Genomic DNA, 17586 nt, shown 5'->3' on the forward strand with positions numbered 1-17586 from the left:
CTGGCGGCCTGTTCTGTGCTTTGGTGCTTTGCAGGAGTGATGCTAGAATAAGCCAGAGAAAGCCACAGGCAGCAAGGCCTCCTGGTCTCTGCTTGCAGAAGTCTACTCCTGTCGAGGACAGAGGGGTCTCCTGTCCTTAATAGCAGCCAGATAGAGACAAGGGGGCCGAGAAGGACTCCCCAAGACCGGAAAGAACCTGAGCGCCGGAGAGACGCAGGCCCCTCGCGGGGGTGTCCTGGAAATGCCAGCAGATAGATGACAAGACAGCCAAGACAGCCAGTTACATTTAAATTTCCATTGAATGATGGATAAAGTGTCTTTTTTAGTGTGACTATGTCCTGAAGGTGGCAGGGGACATACTTACACTGAAAAATGATTTGTTACTTATCTGAAAATCAAGTTTAACTGAGCATCGTATTTTTTTGTTTGTTGGGCTTTTCTGGAGTTTTTTTTTTTTTTTTTTTCTAAATCCAGCTCTGCTAAGGGCATGGTAAAAGACCAGAGCAGGTGAATCTTGGGCTCGACAAGCCCCAGGGCGGCCTCAAAACTGTCCCGATGGCGACAAGACTGCAGAGCCGCTGGACGTTGCGGGAACGCACGGGGCTGATCCAGGACGGTGTCGGGGCCACTGTGACACACCCTGGATTTGATGCCTGATCCAGTTCCCTGCCATCACATGAGCCACCCTGACTGCAGGGGGACTGCGATGGCCAAGACCTACAGAACAGGGCCAGGTAATGCATCCATCCTCCTGTACACCCATCCACCTCTGAGCTGCTTCTAGAACTAAAGGGGGGCTGGAGGTGACCCTAAGATGTGTGAACTGCTGCACTGTGCGAGGGCTGGGGGTGTGGGGGGAGCTTCCCACCAGCCTGCGAGGTTTAATTCATCAGGGTCCACTCTGAAGGCCTCTGCGCTCCCAAGACTGAGGTTCACACCCACGAGGCAGGCAACGGGGTGCAGGAGGGGCTGTCTTTGCACCCAGGCCGCTCGGCTGGAAAGGGGTGGGGAGGGGTCTCACCAGCCTGGAGTTCCTGCGGGTGTCCTTGTGGCGTCCTGTCAGGTAATCCAGCTCGGCCTGCTGGGCGCACAGATGCTCCCTGCGGGGAGAACGAGGGAGAGGAGTTGGAGGAGAAGAGGAAGGAAAGAAATGGGCGGGTGCGCGGTGTTCACGGAGGAGGCAGCCACGGCCGCCGGCCAGCGACCAGCAGAGAAGCGGGGTGCTCCGCGGGTTCAAGGGTCAGAGGGCAGAGCCGGCCCCCCGCTGAGAGCCCGGCCCCTGCCCGCCCTGCCTCTGCATCCCACACACTGCATGCCTGGCATTGTGCCGAGCGGGAAGTCCCCAAAGAGCCTTGCCAACAGGAGGGAGCTGCTGTTATTATACCCATTTTAGAGATGGACAAACTAACTTGGAAGCCACCCAGTACAGGGTCCACAAGGCACAGAAGAGTCTGAACCCAGGTCTGAAACCAGGCGATGGCTTCCAGAGGCCAATATCCCCCCAACCATGGGAGCTGTAGCGGGGTGGGGGGCACGCCTCCCTCACAGACAAAGGCGGGCCGTCCTGCTGTCTGGATGCCCAGGACCAGAAAGGGGCCTGATGAACCCCTATTCTGGAAAACACAGGAAAAACCGTGGACCCGAGGGGACTTTTCACACTGTGTTTTGCAGCCAAAGACTCTGGAGACTCCACTGGACTGCAAGGAGATCCAACCAGTCCATCCTAAAGGAAATCAACCCTGAATATTCATTAGAAGGACTGACGCTGAAGCTGAGGCTCCAATACTTTGGCCACCTGATGCAAAGAGCTGACTCATTAAAAAAGACCTTGAGGCTGGGAAAGATTGAAGGCCAGAGGAGAAGGGGACGACAGAGGATGAGATGGCTGGATGGCATCACCGACTCGATGGACATGGTTTTGGGTGGGCTCCGGGAGTTGGTGATGGACAGGGAGGCCTGGCGTGCTGCAGTCCATGGGGTCACAAAGAGTTGGACACGACTGAGCGACTGAACTGAACTGATCTCTGCGGCTGGCACTTGATAAGCCTCCAATAAAAATATGGGGAATAAGTGACTGACTCCTCCTGTCCCGGCCTCTGCTCAATCAGTCATTCTCTCCTTCAGTCAAGCCCAGCCGCCCCGGCCCTGACCTGCAGCTCCTCTGCAAGCTCCTACCGCAGGGCCTTTGCGCGTGCTCTCCCTCTGCCTGGGATGCTTGTCCCCCAGAGGCCAGCATCATGGGTCCTGCTCAGAAATGGCCAGGATGTCCTCAGGGAGGCCTCCGGACCCCCCTGTGTGACAAGCCCTCCAGATGCTGCCTCTCCATCACCTCCGCTTGCCACTGCCCTCGGGGCTTACAGAAGTTATGGTGTTGACCACATGACTCCTTTATGGCCATCGCCCCCTGCCCCTCGTGGGTGTTCTCCATGAGAACAGGGCGCCCCTGCCGTTATTCCCTCATCCCGGCACTCAAGGAAGGGACCGAGCCCGTGGCTGCACCCGGACATGCTTGTTGACTAAATGGATCACCAGGAGCCCGCTCTGTGGCCGGGTACAGACAAGAGGCTCCCACGACCCCCAGAGAGGGGCGGAGAGGAGCGAGCGGATGAGGCCGAAGGATGCGACAGGCAGCCCGCTGCCTCCTTACTTGAGCCCCCTTTTCAGCGCTTCGAAGATCTTCTTCACTTGCTGGGGCTTGGGGTCCGAGCAGACGCACCCCTTCCGCAGCGTGCTGTACGTCTTGGAGGATTTCGCAGGCATCCGAGACCTCACTGAGTTCCTGTGGACGGACTTTCTGTGAGAAGGGATGGGGGGGATCAGGGCGGGGGTCTGGGCACGGCCCATCTCGGGGACAGGCCCTTCGGGAACGGCGGCCAGAGCCCCAGGCAGTCAGGAGACCTCGCTGAGTCCTACTCCGCTGCCCCCAAGCTGCGTGGTCTCAAGAAGGTTACCACGGCTCCCTGGGCCTCAGTTTCCTCATCTGCACAATGAGCGCTTGAATTTGAAGATGAAAAGAACAGTAATACTAACCAGATATGAGAAATTAGCTTAGAGTGAGCAGTACAATCGAGCGGCCCAAACGCCAGCGCTGTCTGTCTGTCTGTCTGTCTTCAGCAAGCTCTGTGCGGGCGCAGCAACATGAAGGCCAAACCGTGGTCCAGTGGCGTTCCCAGGCTGGGCACTTGTTGGCTTTGGCGGCCCAGCATCCGTCCCCCTCCCTCTGTTAACAGCGCCTCAGTTTTCCTCTGGGGCATCTCCCCAGCCCTGCTCTTTATTCACGTAGTTTGGCAAGAGGTAGACTGACAAATCGCCGCACGCATGAACACGCTCGCACGTACATCCACAGGCATTCTGAGGCAAACCCCTGTCCCAAGCCTGGATTAGTCAACATATTCCACCCCCCGAAAGAAAACGTCTCCCCTCCTTCCTCGTCTCTCTCGGTGCACTGAGGAGCAAGCTCCAGCCACGTGCCCCGGGACCCGCTCAGGGGATGGTTGAGCAACAAGACAGCAGGAACAGGCCGCCCGTGGAGCGGACCATCCATTGACTCTACGCTATTATGAGAAAGAGGGAGGAATAACTGATCTCATCTAACACTCTGTATTTTGGGAGGTTTCTTTGTCAAAGCAACTTCACTTCTACACTAATATACTACCCGAGCCTCAGTTTTTTTCATCTGTAAAATGGGAAATACAGCAGAACCTGAATCAGAGGGTAATGCTAAGAAGTCTCCCAGTTACCAAGTCAGAGGTTTGGCACGGTGGGATCGCTTAGTAGGCGCTTAATAAATATCCATTACTGTTAAAGTAATCGTATCCTATCTGCATCCTTCCCTGTAACAGCCTGGAAGGCAGTAGTGCTCAGCAAATACTGAACTAAACTGAACAAGGGACATGCCACATGTCAAGGGCGATCCTGGGGCCCTTCGCTGGACCTTGAAGGAAGAGCAGGGACAAAGGTGCCACCCCCACCAAGAAGGGTGTTCCAGGTGAGCAAGGGTGGAGAGGAGCCGGTGGAGTTGTGTGTGATGGGGGCGGTGGACCTCCAGGGCAAGGCTTGACTGAAGCAGAGGCCGGAAGGTGCTGGAAGATGCTGGACACAGGGGCCCTGCCTACCTTTGGGACCCCGGGACGGGTGTGGGGAGGAGAGCGTCAGGTCCTAGCAAAGTTCCAGCTTCAAAGACCTTAACAGTGGCAACTGAGATTTCCACAGAGCAGAGAAACGACACCCTAGCCGCAGCTACTGGGCTTCTGGACCCAGCAACACCACCGCCCCGACGGCCCAGGGAGCCGAGTGATAAGACGCAGCAGAAGGGTACACGCTGAGGATCCGCAGTCACCAGGCACTTGCTAAAGGCTGTGTATAAATATCGACTTGCACAACCACCCTAAGAGGCAGGTATTAACCCCTGCAAGACAGGGAAACTGAGGCTCAGGTGAGTAACTTGCCCCAGACCATGTCCCCCCAGAGGTGGGACCTCAACCACGTGTATGCAGGCCCTCAGCCTGGGATCTCAACCGCCCAGCTGGGAGCAGGATGCAGGACTCGCTCAGGTCCCCAGAAGCACGTGGAGGATTTGTGAGATGCGGATTTTCGCTCTCCCCCGCCCCCCACCCCGCCCTGAAGGTTCTGGTCTGACAGGTCTGGGTGGAGCCTAGGAACCCGCATTTCTAACATGTTCCCAGGTGCTGGCCAGTGTGTTGGTCTACCGTCAGAAGACCCCTTTCTCAGGACTTCTCCCTTTCTGCTTCGCTCGGGAGCCGTCCTCCTGATAGAAACCCAGCTCCAGGTCTCCCTGGACACCCTTCCCAGGCTGCTGCCTTTTCAGGGTCTCACGTCAAGGGCACAGGCTCATTCATTCATTCCAACACTTACAGAGCGGGGCTTTCCCTGAGCCGGGCACCTCAATGGGAGCCAAGGGGCCAGAGTCCAAATCTTGGAGGCTCAAGGTCCTCAGGGGAAGGGGTGGGGGCTTGGGGTCTGGAGAGCGGGCAGGAGCCCAGCAGGACAGAGCTCCAGCTCCTTCACCAGGCCTGGGAGCAGGCCACTGGGCCACCGATGAGCCCTGGTCCCCGCGAGGCCTGGCAGGGGGCTGGGCTGCCTTTCCAACCTCATCAGGACGCTGCACACTCCATGGACAGTCACAGAGACCTGTGACTGACTCAGGAGCGCTGTCCTGCCCCCCTGCCAACGGGGACCAAGCCCCAAGCCCCGTGCTTCTCCAGCATGGATGCCACATCACAAACCAGGGTGCCAGAGATACAGATCCAAGCCTTGCCCAGGCACGCTAAGAACTCCGTCCCAAGGATGCTGTGGGAAAGAAGGATCTGGAACCCCGCCCTGGAAACCTCGGGGCCTCGCCAAGCTAGAAACTCGTATCATCTCTTGGGACACAGCTCCTGGTCAGCTGCCCATGTCCAAATCCTAACTCCAGAGATCACGGGTACTTAATCTGCTGGAGCCTCAGTTTTCTCATCTGTAAAAGAGGGATATAATAAGAGGGCACGTCCCACAGAGTTGTCATGAGATAGTCATTCACTCAGGAAATATTTACTGAGCTCCTGTTACACACCAGATGCCCTTCCAGGAGCCGGGACTAGGACAGTGACCTAAAGACTGACAAAACCTCCACCCTGTGCGCGGCCCTGCCAGCTGTGGGGAGCTCGTGGGAGGTGGTAGCAAGCACAGACTCTGGAGCCAGGGATACCATCTGGCTCCCCCAGTTTTAAGCTGTGTGGCCTTGGGTAAATTCTTGGATCTCTCTGTGAATCCATTTTCTCATCTGTAAAATGAGGACCAGAGGAAGGGCTGCTGTGAGAGTTAACAGATGTAAAGAGATTAATAAATGTAAAGAGATTCAAGCAGTTCCCAGGAAAGAGTAAGTGCTATATATGTGCTGAAGTTAACAGGGTGACTTTTTAAAGTACGTATATCATTTACGTCATACAGCAACTATTTGTTGTTGTTTAGTCACTAAGTCGTGTCTGACTCTTTTGCCTCCAGGCTCCCCTGTCCATGGGATTTCCCAGGCAAGAATACTGGAGTGGGTTGCCATTTCCTTCTCCAGGGGATCTTCCCGACCCAGGGATGGAACCTGCGTCTCCTGCACTGGCAGGGGATTCTTTATCACTGAACCACCTGGAAAGCCCACCACAACTATACTCCAATTCAAAAGTTATAATCAGATAGTGTCTAGTGCCCAGAAAAAACAAAGGCCAGATAATGAATTTCAATAGGGTGAACAGGGAAGGCTCCTCCATTCCGGCCATGCTTGACCAGGTAACGTGCGTGCAGCCCTGACATAAAGCCTGTCACGTCAGTAGCGCTCACCCCTGCAGCCTCTGTCGCTGTTATTCACATACTGTATGTCAAGTGACACTTTGCACAGCCCAGGAAGGGGCTTGTGCCTTGCTCTCCCACCCTCCTGGACGTCACGTCACCCACCTCTTAGCACACAGCCTCCACAAAGTTGCCATCTCCGGGCTGGCAGGGATGGGCCGGATTGTAGCCTCGAGAGAAGCAGGTTTCAGACAGGCTAGGGTCCCCCGCAGGTGGGCAGGCAGGCAGGTGGGGTGGGCATGCCGCCTGGAGGTGGGGCTGCAGGAGCCCCGCTCATCTGCCAGCTCCCAGGGGCCCACGGTCCCCGGCAGGTGCGCAGCCTGGGCCGGCCCCGCTTCCTTCTACCTGGAGGCTTCCTTGCCCTCTGTCTGTGACTGTGCCCCAAAGCACGGGCTCCCGAGAAAGCTCTGTGCCCGGTGTACCTGTCTGAGGTCCCACCAAGCAGATGTGGTGGCCACTCCAGGGTCTGCAACGCAGCCTCCGGATGGTGAAATCAGGTTGCACGTCTGGCCCAGTGTCACAACCGCCAGGGCAGGGAGCACCCTCCAGGGGCGGATGTTACACTAGCCCTGGGAGGACTCAGTAAATATTAAACACCCCCGGCATGCCAGACAAGCTTCCAGATGGGCACGTGCGACCCAGTGGACCCATCCCTCATGGGAGGCCGCCAGGCCGGTCCGTCTGCCCGGGTCGTTGAGAAACATTGGCGGCCCCGGTGCATGACTGCTGCAGGTGCGGGATCCGGAGGCGGGCGGGGCTGGCGACGGGGCAATAAATAATAGTATCGACCGGACACGTTTCGGGCGAAGACTCAGAGCTCGCTGCAAGCTCGCCTTTCCTCCTGCGTTGGTGGTACTCGATGCCCAGGGATGAGGAGAGACAGGCACACGACACCCGCCAAGGTCAGGTCTGCTCCGGGGGCTCCGTGGGAGCCAGCCCGTGCCTCCTGACACATGTCTGAGCTCTAGCCCCCCATCTGTCCTTTCTCTAGTCTCCTCTCCTTGGAAATCAAGGGCTGATGCTTAGTTTTCACACTGACATTTCCCAGGCATGTCAGTGGAAGAATTCCCAAGGCAGTGGGGATACCGCAGCAGATCCTGGCTCAGGGGGGTCCCTGCCCAACAGCCTGGGGGAGGGGAGGCCTGGCTGAGGAACGGCAGGAAGGGATTAAGAGCGGCCCTGGCTGTCAATCAAGGCAGAAGGAGACAGTGTCAAGACTTGGCCTTCTTCACCTCCCCACCTTGTTATATATGGCCTTATGTCATAATATATTATTATGTATCAACATTTATTACACACGGCCTGGTTATATTAATAACAGTCCTTCACACCTTAGTGCAAAATTTCCAGATTACTTCCCCAAGTGAATTCTTTGATAATGCAATTAAAAAAAAAATGTCCAGAGTCAAAGGGTGCCTGCCAGGTGCCAGGGCAGGAATGTGAGGGCAGGAATGTGGGCTGGGGACACCGAGGCGGAGCCTGGTTCTCCTCTTCCCCCGTCTAAGGTTATTTTTGCCTGACCCGCCCCCACTGCCGACTGCCTTGGCGAGCGGCCCTGTTTCAGCCTGGTTGGATTACCTGGGCAATTAAGCCAGAAGGTGAGGCCTGAAACCCAATCCAGACCCAGAGCCAAGGGTCCAGACCCCTGGGAGCGGGACAGAGACAGGAAGTTAAAGATAGACCTGCTGCTTCTACGCCGTCACAGGCAGCGTCCCCCCAACCCCTGGCGAGGGGACTGCAGAGGGCGAGGCCCGATGGTGGCCACTCAGGAACCTCAGACCCCATCCAGGCCACGTCTCCTCTAGAACTTCCTGTGGGGTTGAGGGGGGCTGGACGAGGACCCCCAGGAGGGGCCCAGGACATTTATGGCCACCAAGGCCATCTCTCTCAGGCTGGATACAGGCTCTGCAGGCATCTGGTCAAGACGGCCTTGCTCATGCCCACTGAGCCTTAGGGTCAGCAGGTGAGACCCGCTCTGTCCTCTTTCTGCCCAGAGACCCCAGGAATCCAGGGGAGGCTGGCAAGAGCCCGGGGACCTCGCTTGGTGCACTATTTGTGCAGAGCCCCCAAGTGGGGCCTGAAGGGACATTTGCCATGGATTCAGGGAGTCCAGAGGCCCCCAGAAGCCTAGCAGGGGGAGAGCTGCCGGCAGGACGGGCGACAGAACCGGTGATGAGGCCCAGAGCACAAGAAAGCGCAGGACCCTCTGGTCAAAACTTGCTGAGAATTTTGGGGTCGTGACAGCAGAGTGTGAACTCTGAGTGCAGGGCACTGGGTGGCCGTGAGCTCGGGCAGCCGGTCTTGGCTGCAGGGTCCACAGACCCCTCCCTGCTGCAGAGCCCAGGGGCAGATTCCCCAGAGTTCTGTAGAAGTCAGAGAAAGGCACCCTCCGGGAGGCCCAGCCGCACACTCGGCTCCACGCCGGCTCCACGCCGCGTTCAGCTGGGGAGGGTCCCACGGGCAGGAGGCCCCCGGGGACGTGCAGAGATGTCCTTAGCGGCCCTGACTACAGATCTGATGGGGTGGAGCCCCGGTGAAGCCCAGGAAGAGGCAGCTCAGAAATGACAGGGTGGAGAAACAACGTCGTTCCCTGGCCAGTTTGGACGTAGCCCCTCTCCACAGCATTTATGAAGTGCCCAGTGTGTGCCTTCCTCATTGTCCCTAGCCCCTCTTCACACCATTTATGGAGTGCCCACTGTGTACCTTCCTCATAGGGGCACCCACACAGTCCCTCCTCAGAGGCTTAGCATCAGGGGCACTAACTCCTTCTGAGGCTTTGGCCAAATTCCTCCCCATCTTGGGGCCTCGGTTTCTTCTGCGCCAGCCTGTCCGTGGCTCCCCCCTGCTGTGCAAGTCCCAAGAGCCCCCATAGGGTCCCCTCCCTTCCTGAGCACTGTCCCCCAGGCCAGCCGCACGCCCACTTCCTGTCCCCAAAGCTCATTCCCACCCCAGGGCCTCTGCACCACTGGCCGCCTGCAAGGCCTCCCTACCCCCATGCTCTGTCTGCAGTGATCCACCCCTCTCCCCTCCAGCCTTCACTGAACTGGGTCCCTCCTCCCTGGGGGTGTCCTCCAGCCCCCCGCTGCCCGCTTGCCTGCCCTGCTTTAACTCCTTCATGACACCTGCCCCCAGCTGCACCCACCCCGAGTGTTTTCAGCCCTGAAAGGAGGGTGCGGCCTGGGACAGAGCAGAGCCGGTGTCCAGAAATATTTATGGAATGAATTAGGGGTTCCTTAGGGTTTCACTGGTAGCTCAGCTGGTAAAGAATCTGCCTGCAATGCAGGAGACCCCAGTGTGATTCCTGGGTTGGGAAGATCCGCTAGAGAAGGGAACGGCTACCCGCTCCAGTATTCTGGCCTGGAGAATCCCGCAGACAGAGGAGTCGGCTGGGCTACAGTCCATGGGGTGGCCAAGAGTCGGACACTCACTGAGCAGCTTTCACTGGGGACTCCTAAGGGTGTGTCCAGGATTTCAAAGCTGGCACATCTCGGACCTGAGGAGCTGCGAGAGGTGAGGGAGCTGGGAGGGCCTGACTGTGGGGTCCAGCCTCATGGCGGCGGGGGCCCCTTCCCCACCCCAGGATGCTGCAGTGAAGCTCAGGCCCCTGAGATTGAGCATTGAGCAGGACTGGGCCAGGTGAAGGGGGGTGGGGGGTTCCGGGTGGAGGTGGGGTGTGGGCTGAACAAAGGCCTGGAGGGGGCAGAGACGCCAGCGCGGGCACACGCTGCAGCAGGCCGGCCAGGCCCGCGAGGACAGGACTGGACTCTCGGTGGGATGGGAGCCCCTGCAGGGTCTCGGGAGGGCAGCGCCGTGATGAGCTCGGGTCGCTGACGGGGTCACCAGCCCACCAGGCCCCGCGCCCTGCTCAGCTGTCGTCATAGCCGTTTGGACGGCTGGCTGGTGGGCCCCTCAGGATGCCAGGGCTGGCAGGGCCGTGGCCCCAGGAGCGGAAACACAGCTTGCTCCCGGGCACTCCCCGAGGTTGGAAGAGACATCCTGGAGCCATTGTGAACTCAAGTCCGGGGGGTGAGTGCCGACCAGGCCTGTCTCTGCAGAGGCCACTCCGCCTCCCTGGAAACCTCCCACAAGCCCCTACTATGTGCCAGCGTGCCCCAGCAGTCACCACGTGTCGCCTCCCTGTACCCACATGGCAAGCCCGCAAGGGAAGGACACTGGGCATCCCCACTGGGTGCACGAGGGAGCCAGGCTCAGAGAGGTGAAGTCACTTGCCCCAGGTCACAGGTGGCCCTATTTCCTGTTCCGTCAGCCAGGAAGGACATTCTATCCCAACCCCGCCTCCAGGAGACTAAGTTCCAACTCTGAATCTGTCTTGCTGTGTGACCTTGGGTGCGTGGCTCCACCTCTCTGAGCCTCAGTTTTCTGATCTGACAAGTGGGCCTGATAAACTCAGGCAGATCCACTTACAGGATCAACAGCCAGGAATACGTGAGATAACACCTGTTCGGATCTGAAGCAAATTAGAGGTTTCTCCCAGCACTGAGTCTCACACACACACACACACACACACACACACACATGCTGCCCTGGGCTGCAGGGCTGGCATGAGAGCCTCAGGGCCACCGGCAGCAGAGAAGAACGCCCTCACCACCCTCCTCCCCAGTCCTTGGCCTTCAGACCAGCCTCCCCCACGCGGTGTGGGCAGAACTTACGCGATCCTCCGGCTCTGGGCGCTGCTGAAGCCCGCGAAGGAGGCGCTCCGGCCCATGACCCCCACGGTCCCCGCGTCCCCAGAGGACAGGAACCGCACCCTCACGGACATGGTGGTCACCTGCGGGGAGAGGGCGGGACAGTCAGACCGGCCACCCTCCATCGGGGCAACCAAGGTCCCTACAACAGCCCCAGGGAGCGGGGGCGGGGGGCCATGCTGTGCCCAGCTCACAGATGAGAACACTGAGGCTCGGTGAGGTTGCGAGAGCAGGAGCAAGATGGGAACCAGGTCTCTGCACTCTGTGCTTGGGTTCTCAATGCCTGTGCAACGCTGAGTCCTCGTGCAGGGGGAGACAGCAAGTCCTGAGCCAGCTCTCCTCACCTCCCCTCTGCCATGAATCCTGACCCGCTCCACAAACTCCTACAGAGCATCTCCTGTGAGCCAGACACCAAGCAAGGCAGGCCAAGCCCTCGCCCTTCAGGGCTCCCGGTCCAGCAGGAGGCTAGTGAGCCACCAGGGACAGAGGGCATCCCTAGCAGAGTGATGGGAGTACCAGACCCACCCATGGAAGAGGCACCCAGAGCTGAGAAGGCAAGGCTGAGGAGGGAAGAAGGATTAAGGGAGGGGAGGGAAGGGCATCTGAGGCAGAGGGAACAGCATGAGCAAAGGCCTGGAGGTGCAGAAGACCAGGTGTAACCCAGAGACGGACAGTTCAGTGGGTGGGGGTGTGGCCCCAGGTGAGGCTGGAAAGGCCAGCAGAGCACAGGTCGGGGGGCTTCGGTGGCCCCAGGGAGGGCTCCAGCCTTGCAATTGGCTGAGGGTAACTGGGAGCCAGGGGAGGTTTTGAGCAGGAAGGTGACGAAGCCCAATTCACAGGATGCCAGGCTGCTGGCATCGGAGGCTCCCAGAAGCCCCCAGTCCACTGTCCCGTCTCTGACCCAGCTGCAGCAAGCCCAGCCTAGAACCCTGACTGTCCTTTCCTTTTTCCAAACCATCTTGAGACTGGAAAAAAAAAAAAAAAAATGCCACTACATCCCTTGGGAATATCGCCAACTGTCTTCCAGCACAATTGGAAAGTTCTCCTCCATATCTAACCTAAATCTCTGCTGCTACAGTTTCATACCTTGCTCCTTGGCCAGTGTGGGGTCAGTGCTAGGATTCCAGGGACCCCACTGCCCTAGGGAGGGCTGCCCCGCCCCATCAGCTCCTTCCTGCTCCCCCTTGGTGAGGCCCCTGCTTCCCACATCCCCCCGACCCAGCGGCTGAGTCCAGACTCCACACTTCTGCCCACCCTGGAGCCTGTGGCTGGAATAACATTCTCTTTGAGGCCACGTCTGTCCAGTGTCTAGTCCTGCACTTTGTTCGTAGCCCCTGACATAGGCTCCAGAACCCTCACTCTGAACCCCCTGGAAGATTGGTGTAGCCCCACAAGATTCCTCCTCCTCCAACACCCCTCACAGCCCTCACCCCATACCCGCTGTGCGTAGGTGAGCGCTGGAAACCAAATAGCCAGACCTGGGCTCAAATCCCAGCTGCAGCTGGGTCACTCCCTGGCTCTGGGCCTCAGTGATCACATCTGTAAAATGGGAATTCAGAAAAGGATCAAGGAAACAATGGACTGAATAGCACATAATGTGAAATAGACACCGGAAAGAGCTGGTTGTCTGTGCGGCGGTCGGCTGACCGAGACCCCAGCCTGCAGACCCTGATGCTGGGACAGGTGAACCAAGGAACAACCCCTGGCCCTGACAGGGGAAGCAGCGAGGGTTTGCTGAGCACCCACTGCATGGCGAGCCCCAGTGCCAGGGGCTGTCCCACCCTATAGACCCGTGAACCGCAGCCAGGGGTACGGACGGGGAGGTGGATGCAATCTGGCGGCGGAGGCAATGTTTATTGAGTGCTCATAAGTGCACTGAATGCCTTATTGAATTATCTTATTAGCACCACACAACCCCCTTGGTGTAGGAGCTACCTAGCTCAGTAGGTGAGGAAACGGAGGCTCAGAGAGACAACAAGGGAGCCCAGGGACCCAGCCAGGAAGTAGCAGAGCCGGGCTGAAGACCCACGAGTTCTCAGACACAGACGTGGACGCCAGCACCTCTCAGGTACGCGGTCAGGTATCCCCCACTCTGGGGCTCACCCCAGCCCCACGGGAGGACCCCCGTGACCCCCACAGTCCCTACCTGCTGCACTGCTGCCAGCTTGGACCAGCTCACAAGAGTCGAAGGTTAAATTGTCAGGAATGTTGGTAGCTTGAAATCAGCCACGATAGAATTAAGTGCAGCGTGGAATTGGGCAAGTGCTACAAATTAGGTTTTGAGGGTTTTTTTTTTCCCTGCTGGTTGTTAAACTTTTATCAGCACGCCGCTGCCCCCACCCCTATCAGCACAGGCACTGGAACCTTCTCAAACTGGCAAACACACCCTCCCTCCACCCCAGCCAAGCTGGGCGAGCGAACAGGAGGGAGCAGGCAGGGGGACCCCCAAGGTCATCGGCTGGGGTGTGCCTGCCCCAGAGGGTTGGGACTGGAACACCTTCCTCCGTCCCCCACCACCCTCCCTTCCAGGCCTCCTGGGGCCTTCCTCCAGCCTCTCTCTAGTCCTCCGCTTCAGGATAAAAGAGAAAGACAATTGCTAAACTGCTAAACAGTTCCTCTGCATGCAGTTCGCTAGAACAAACCCACCATCTTCCTGCCCAGTGCTAGGAAAGGCGGGCCAAGGAGGAGAAGACCTAAGGTTCGGTGCAGACCCACGCGAGGCATCAGCAGCTGGCTGTGGACTAACAGCTCATGGCAGGGCCGTGAGGGTCAGTGGCCCCACTTTTCGTATGAGGAAAGAGGCTCTGAGAGGTGAAGAGGCTGGCTCAGGTGTCTGCATTTTCCATGTGAGGACAGAGGGCAAGGTGGTTGGATGGCATCACCGATTCAGTGGACATGACTTTGAGCAAGCTCCGGAAGATTGTGATGGACAGGGGAGGCTGGCGTGCTGCAGTCCACGGGGTTGCAAAGAGTCAGACAGAACTGAGCAACTGAACAACAATGTGAGGTCTGGCTGCCACATGGGGGCTGATCCCCTGACTGATACCTCCGCCCTCTGCCTCCAGCCCAGATGTCACCTCCCCCAGGAAGCCTTCCTGGACCTCCCCCCAGTTCCCAGCTCCCTCTAATTACGGTGGACTGTGAAAGGCGAGCTTTTTTGTCTCCCCCACTAGACAGTTGCTGGCAGGCAGGGCCAGGGATGTTTTCTGGGGCCTGGAGGATTCACAGCACAGCTTTCTGGGACGGACCAGAGGCCACGTGCTTCCCCGACTTCACTGGGCTATGCAGCTCAAGGTGGAGGCCGTGGAAGAACAGGATAAATATAAGAACTTGGACTATGTGCTGGACTCCAGGGAGCGGGGGACAAACATCTGCTGTAAAGGCCAGATAGTGAAAGTTCTTGGCTCTGCAGGCAGGCCTTGCAGTCTTTGTCACAGCTATGCAGCGCTATCGTTTTAGAGAGAAAGTAGTCACTGACAATATGCAAATGAATGAGCCTGGCTAAGTTCCACCTAAACTTTATTTACAAAAGCAGCAGCTTTTAACAGATGACCCCTGGCCAGCACTGTGTCTGCTACCTGCTCCAAAAGCTTAAAATCTCATTTAATTCTTTCATCACTATAGGAGGCAAGTATCATTATTATCGTTCCCATTTTGCATATAAAGAAACCGAGGCTCAGAGACGAGGGAAAATAACTCATCCAAGGTCACACAGGTCGGAACCTTTAGAGCTGGGTTGAACTTGGACATGACAGGCTTCAAAGCCTGGCTACTTCATGCTAGGCTGCACCTGCTTCTGTGGGGGGCTGTGCTGAAGACACACAACACCCCCCACCCCCACCATGAGCCTGAAGCTGGGGAAAGGGGGCCCAGAATGGAAGCAAGTTCGTGACGGAGACCTGCCAGGCTAGGATGCGGCACTGGAGGTGGCCGAGAAACCCGGAGCGCCACCCACCTGGCTTCAGCGGGATGTGGAGCCCAGGCCCCTTCGGACCAGCGTCGGGTCTCAGCAGCGCCCCCTCCTGGCCGGCCCCTGGTAGGGCCGATCCTTGGTCGCGGACCCTTGGGATCGCACCTAGCGGACTGCAGGACCGTCCCCCCTCCAGTGGACTGGCCGTGAGCTGGCCGAGCTGAGGCCCCTGGGTTCCCAGGAGCCCCCAGTGGGCTCCCGACAGGTCCCAACTGGAGTCTGTCGCCTTTGACCAAGGGTCATCCTAGTAATGATGCTCCATTGTTGACACAACAGCAGAACTGACCACTCGGACAGAGACCGGGCACCTGGAGCTCCCTCTCTTCCCCCCAAGACCGTCCCCCTCCTCCGCCCTCTTCCCTTGCCGGCGTGATCCTTTAGCGGCTGGGCTTCAGCGGTCGTGGGGGGGGGGGCCGCCGGCACTCTGCAGGGCGTGAGAAGCCGGCCGGGGACCTCGCGGGGGACCCTGGGCAGAGGAGAGAGACACAGAAGTCATGCAGACACCAAACCTTCGGCGGCAGACAGGACGTGTCCCTCGCTGCCTCTCTCCAGCCAGTCGCCTGAGGCTTGGGGAGCGCGGGGCGGGCGGGCCGGCTGAAGGGCTCCTCACCCAGCAGCAGCTCCCGGACTCTGAAGGGACCGTCCTGGGGCTCTCTCGGCCAGGTGCAGCCGGAGGGACTGGCCCCCGCCCCCGCTAAATCTGTCCCATTCAGTGCTGCCCAAAGCTGCCCGCCGGCCGCGGGAACCTGCAATTTCACCTCATTTGGAGGTGATGCTTCTAAATTTAACCGCGTGGGCTCTCAGGGCTGGGCAGCGTTTATGCCTGAGTCCCTCACTTAGGGCTCTTTTAGATCCACTCAAATGCCAGCCAGGGATTAGTTTGCTTATAGGAGTTTCCAAAATAGCCCTTGGTTTAGCAGGAAAGGAAATGGCAAAATGGCCCAGGACGAGGGGTGTGAGTTTATACCGAAGAGGGAAGTGCTGTCCCGGGAACCAGACCGTCTGCGCCGGACGGAGTCCAGCTCCCTCGTCTTCTCGATGGCCAGACCCAGCCCAGAGGGGTCAGACTACCTGCCCAGATCACCCAGAGCAGAGTGGAAGGGCCAGAAGAGCCAAAACTCCCCCTCCCTGCCCAAACCCGGTCCCCCGGCGCCTCACCCACGTGAAGTCCCGTAGCTGACCCCCGCCCAGGATGGGAGCCGCGGAGGCCCCCAGGCCCGCCAGCTCGGGCTCCCCCAGTCTCCGCTGAGCCCCTCCACAGCCAGGTAGCCTGGGACCGCGGAGACATGCCCACGGAAACAGGAGAACATGGTTCCAGCGCTCTCAATCTTGAACAAATTCGCTCCCCTCTAAACCTCTGTCTTGCGGTCTCTGTAACTGGGGAGGACTGGGCTAGAACGCAGGCACACTCTGGGCCAATGAGGGCCGCACAGCGGGCTGCGCCTCGCTCGGCAGGAGGGCTATCTCAGTCTTTAGCCCCCCTTTCATCCCAGCTCCCTGGCTTCCTGACACTTGTCACCCTTCCTGTTCAACAGAGCACAGAGCTGGCCCCGGGGCACAGGGCCAGGGGCGGCAGAGGAGGAGCTGGAATGCAGTCCGGTTGTTTTGTTTATGCTGAATTTCATTTAAGGTAACCGTCCATTTAGAGTAGACGTCTTCTGTATGATTTAAAGTGTTTTTTTTTCAATGCTGTGTTTAAATAAAGAGAGTACGGACTTGAAGGGCACTTGGTTTAAAGAGAGCAAGTAGAAAGCCCCATGCCCAGCAGGTCCCATTCCTGGGCCCTGCCCCCAGCTCCCAGGGGCCACCGTGGAAGGGGCACCTGGAGCCAGGAGGGAACACCCCAGGTGTGTCTCTGCAGACAGACAGACAGCCTCACGGGGGCAGATCAGCTGACAGTTCTGGCTTCTGGTGTAAGACAAGAGCAAGCAGCTCTTGGGGGGCCCAGCTGGACCTCAGGGTTCACGGTCCCACAGCTGCAGGGCAAATAGAAACTTCCTGACCGCCAGGTGGTTCAAGACCAGACGCTGGGGTCAGGACCCCTGCTGCAAGAGGGTCCCTTGCCTCCGTCTATCATGCGGTCCACGGCCCCTGTGTCCTTCCTGCCCAGGGTAGGCCTGGAGGAGTTCCTGTCCTGCTTCAACTCCAGCCTGTAGCCCATCAAGGACCAGTCACAGGACAGGGCAGGGAGGCCCTCTCATTGGACTTCACAGCACACCTGTGCCCATTTCACAGATGAGAACACTGGCGTATGGCTACAAATGGCCAAGCACAAGACGCAGGTTCAATAACCCATTTGTGTGGCCGTTAGGAATACGATTTTGAGAAAGAATGACATGAGAAAATTTTGAAATAAGATGTAAGTAAATTTTCCTAAAGGAAATCAACCCTGAATATTCATTGGAAGGACTGAAGCTGAAACTCTAATACTTTGGCCACCTGAATTGAAGAGCCGACTCATTGGAAAGGACCCTGATGCTGGGAAAGATTGAAGGCAGGAGGAGAAGGGGACAACAGAGGACAAGATGGTTGAAAGCAATCATCGACTCAATGGTCATGAGTTGGAGCGAA

General features: G+C 58.1%; 1 protein-coding gene across 15 annotated transcripts in view; it reads right to left on the minus strand.

Moving 5' to 3' along the window:
- Window positions 1-17586, minus strand: part of RIPOR3 (RIPOR family member 3) — a 73979-nt gene that overhangs the window by 17969 nt on the left and 38424 nt on the right. For 6 of the 15 annotated variants that reach the window (XM_081560285.1, XM_081560300.1, XM_081560284.1 and 3 more), the window contains exons 2-4: window positions 11010-11128; window positions 2648-2794; window positions 1022-1100 (exon numbers count right to left, since the gene is read on the minus strand). In XM_081560285.1, the coding sequence (XP_081416411.1) occupies window positions 1022-1100; window positions 2648-2794; window positions 11010-11119 (336 nt within the window). In that variant the 5' untranslated portion in view covers window positions 11120-11128. Of the gene's footprint in view, window positions 1-1021; window positions 1101-2647; window positions 2795-11009; window positions 11129-12482; window positions 12585-13191; window positions 13312-15000; window positions 15230-17586 lie in introns of those variants that run through there. The other 9 variants (XM_081560290.1, XM_081560291.1, XM_081560297.1 and 6 more) reach the window with 5 other exon arrangements.

Source organism: Giraffa tippelskirchi, chromosome 13, assembly GCF_054371585.1.
Source record: "Giraffa tippelskirchi isolate mGirTip1 chromosome 13, T2T-mGirTip1v1.2.pri, whole genome shotgun sequence".
NCBI lineage: Eukaryota > Metazoa > Chordata > Mammalia > Artiodactyla > Giraffidae > Giraffa > Giraffa tippelskirchi.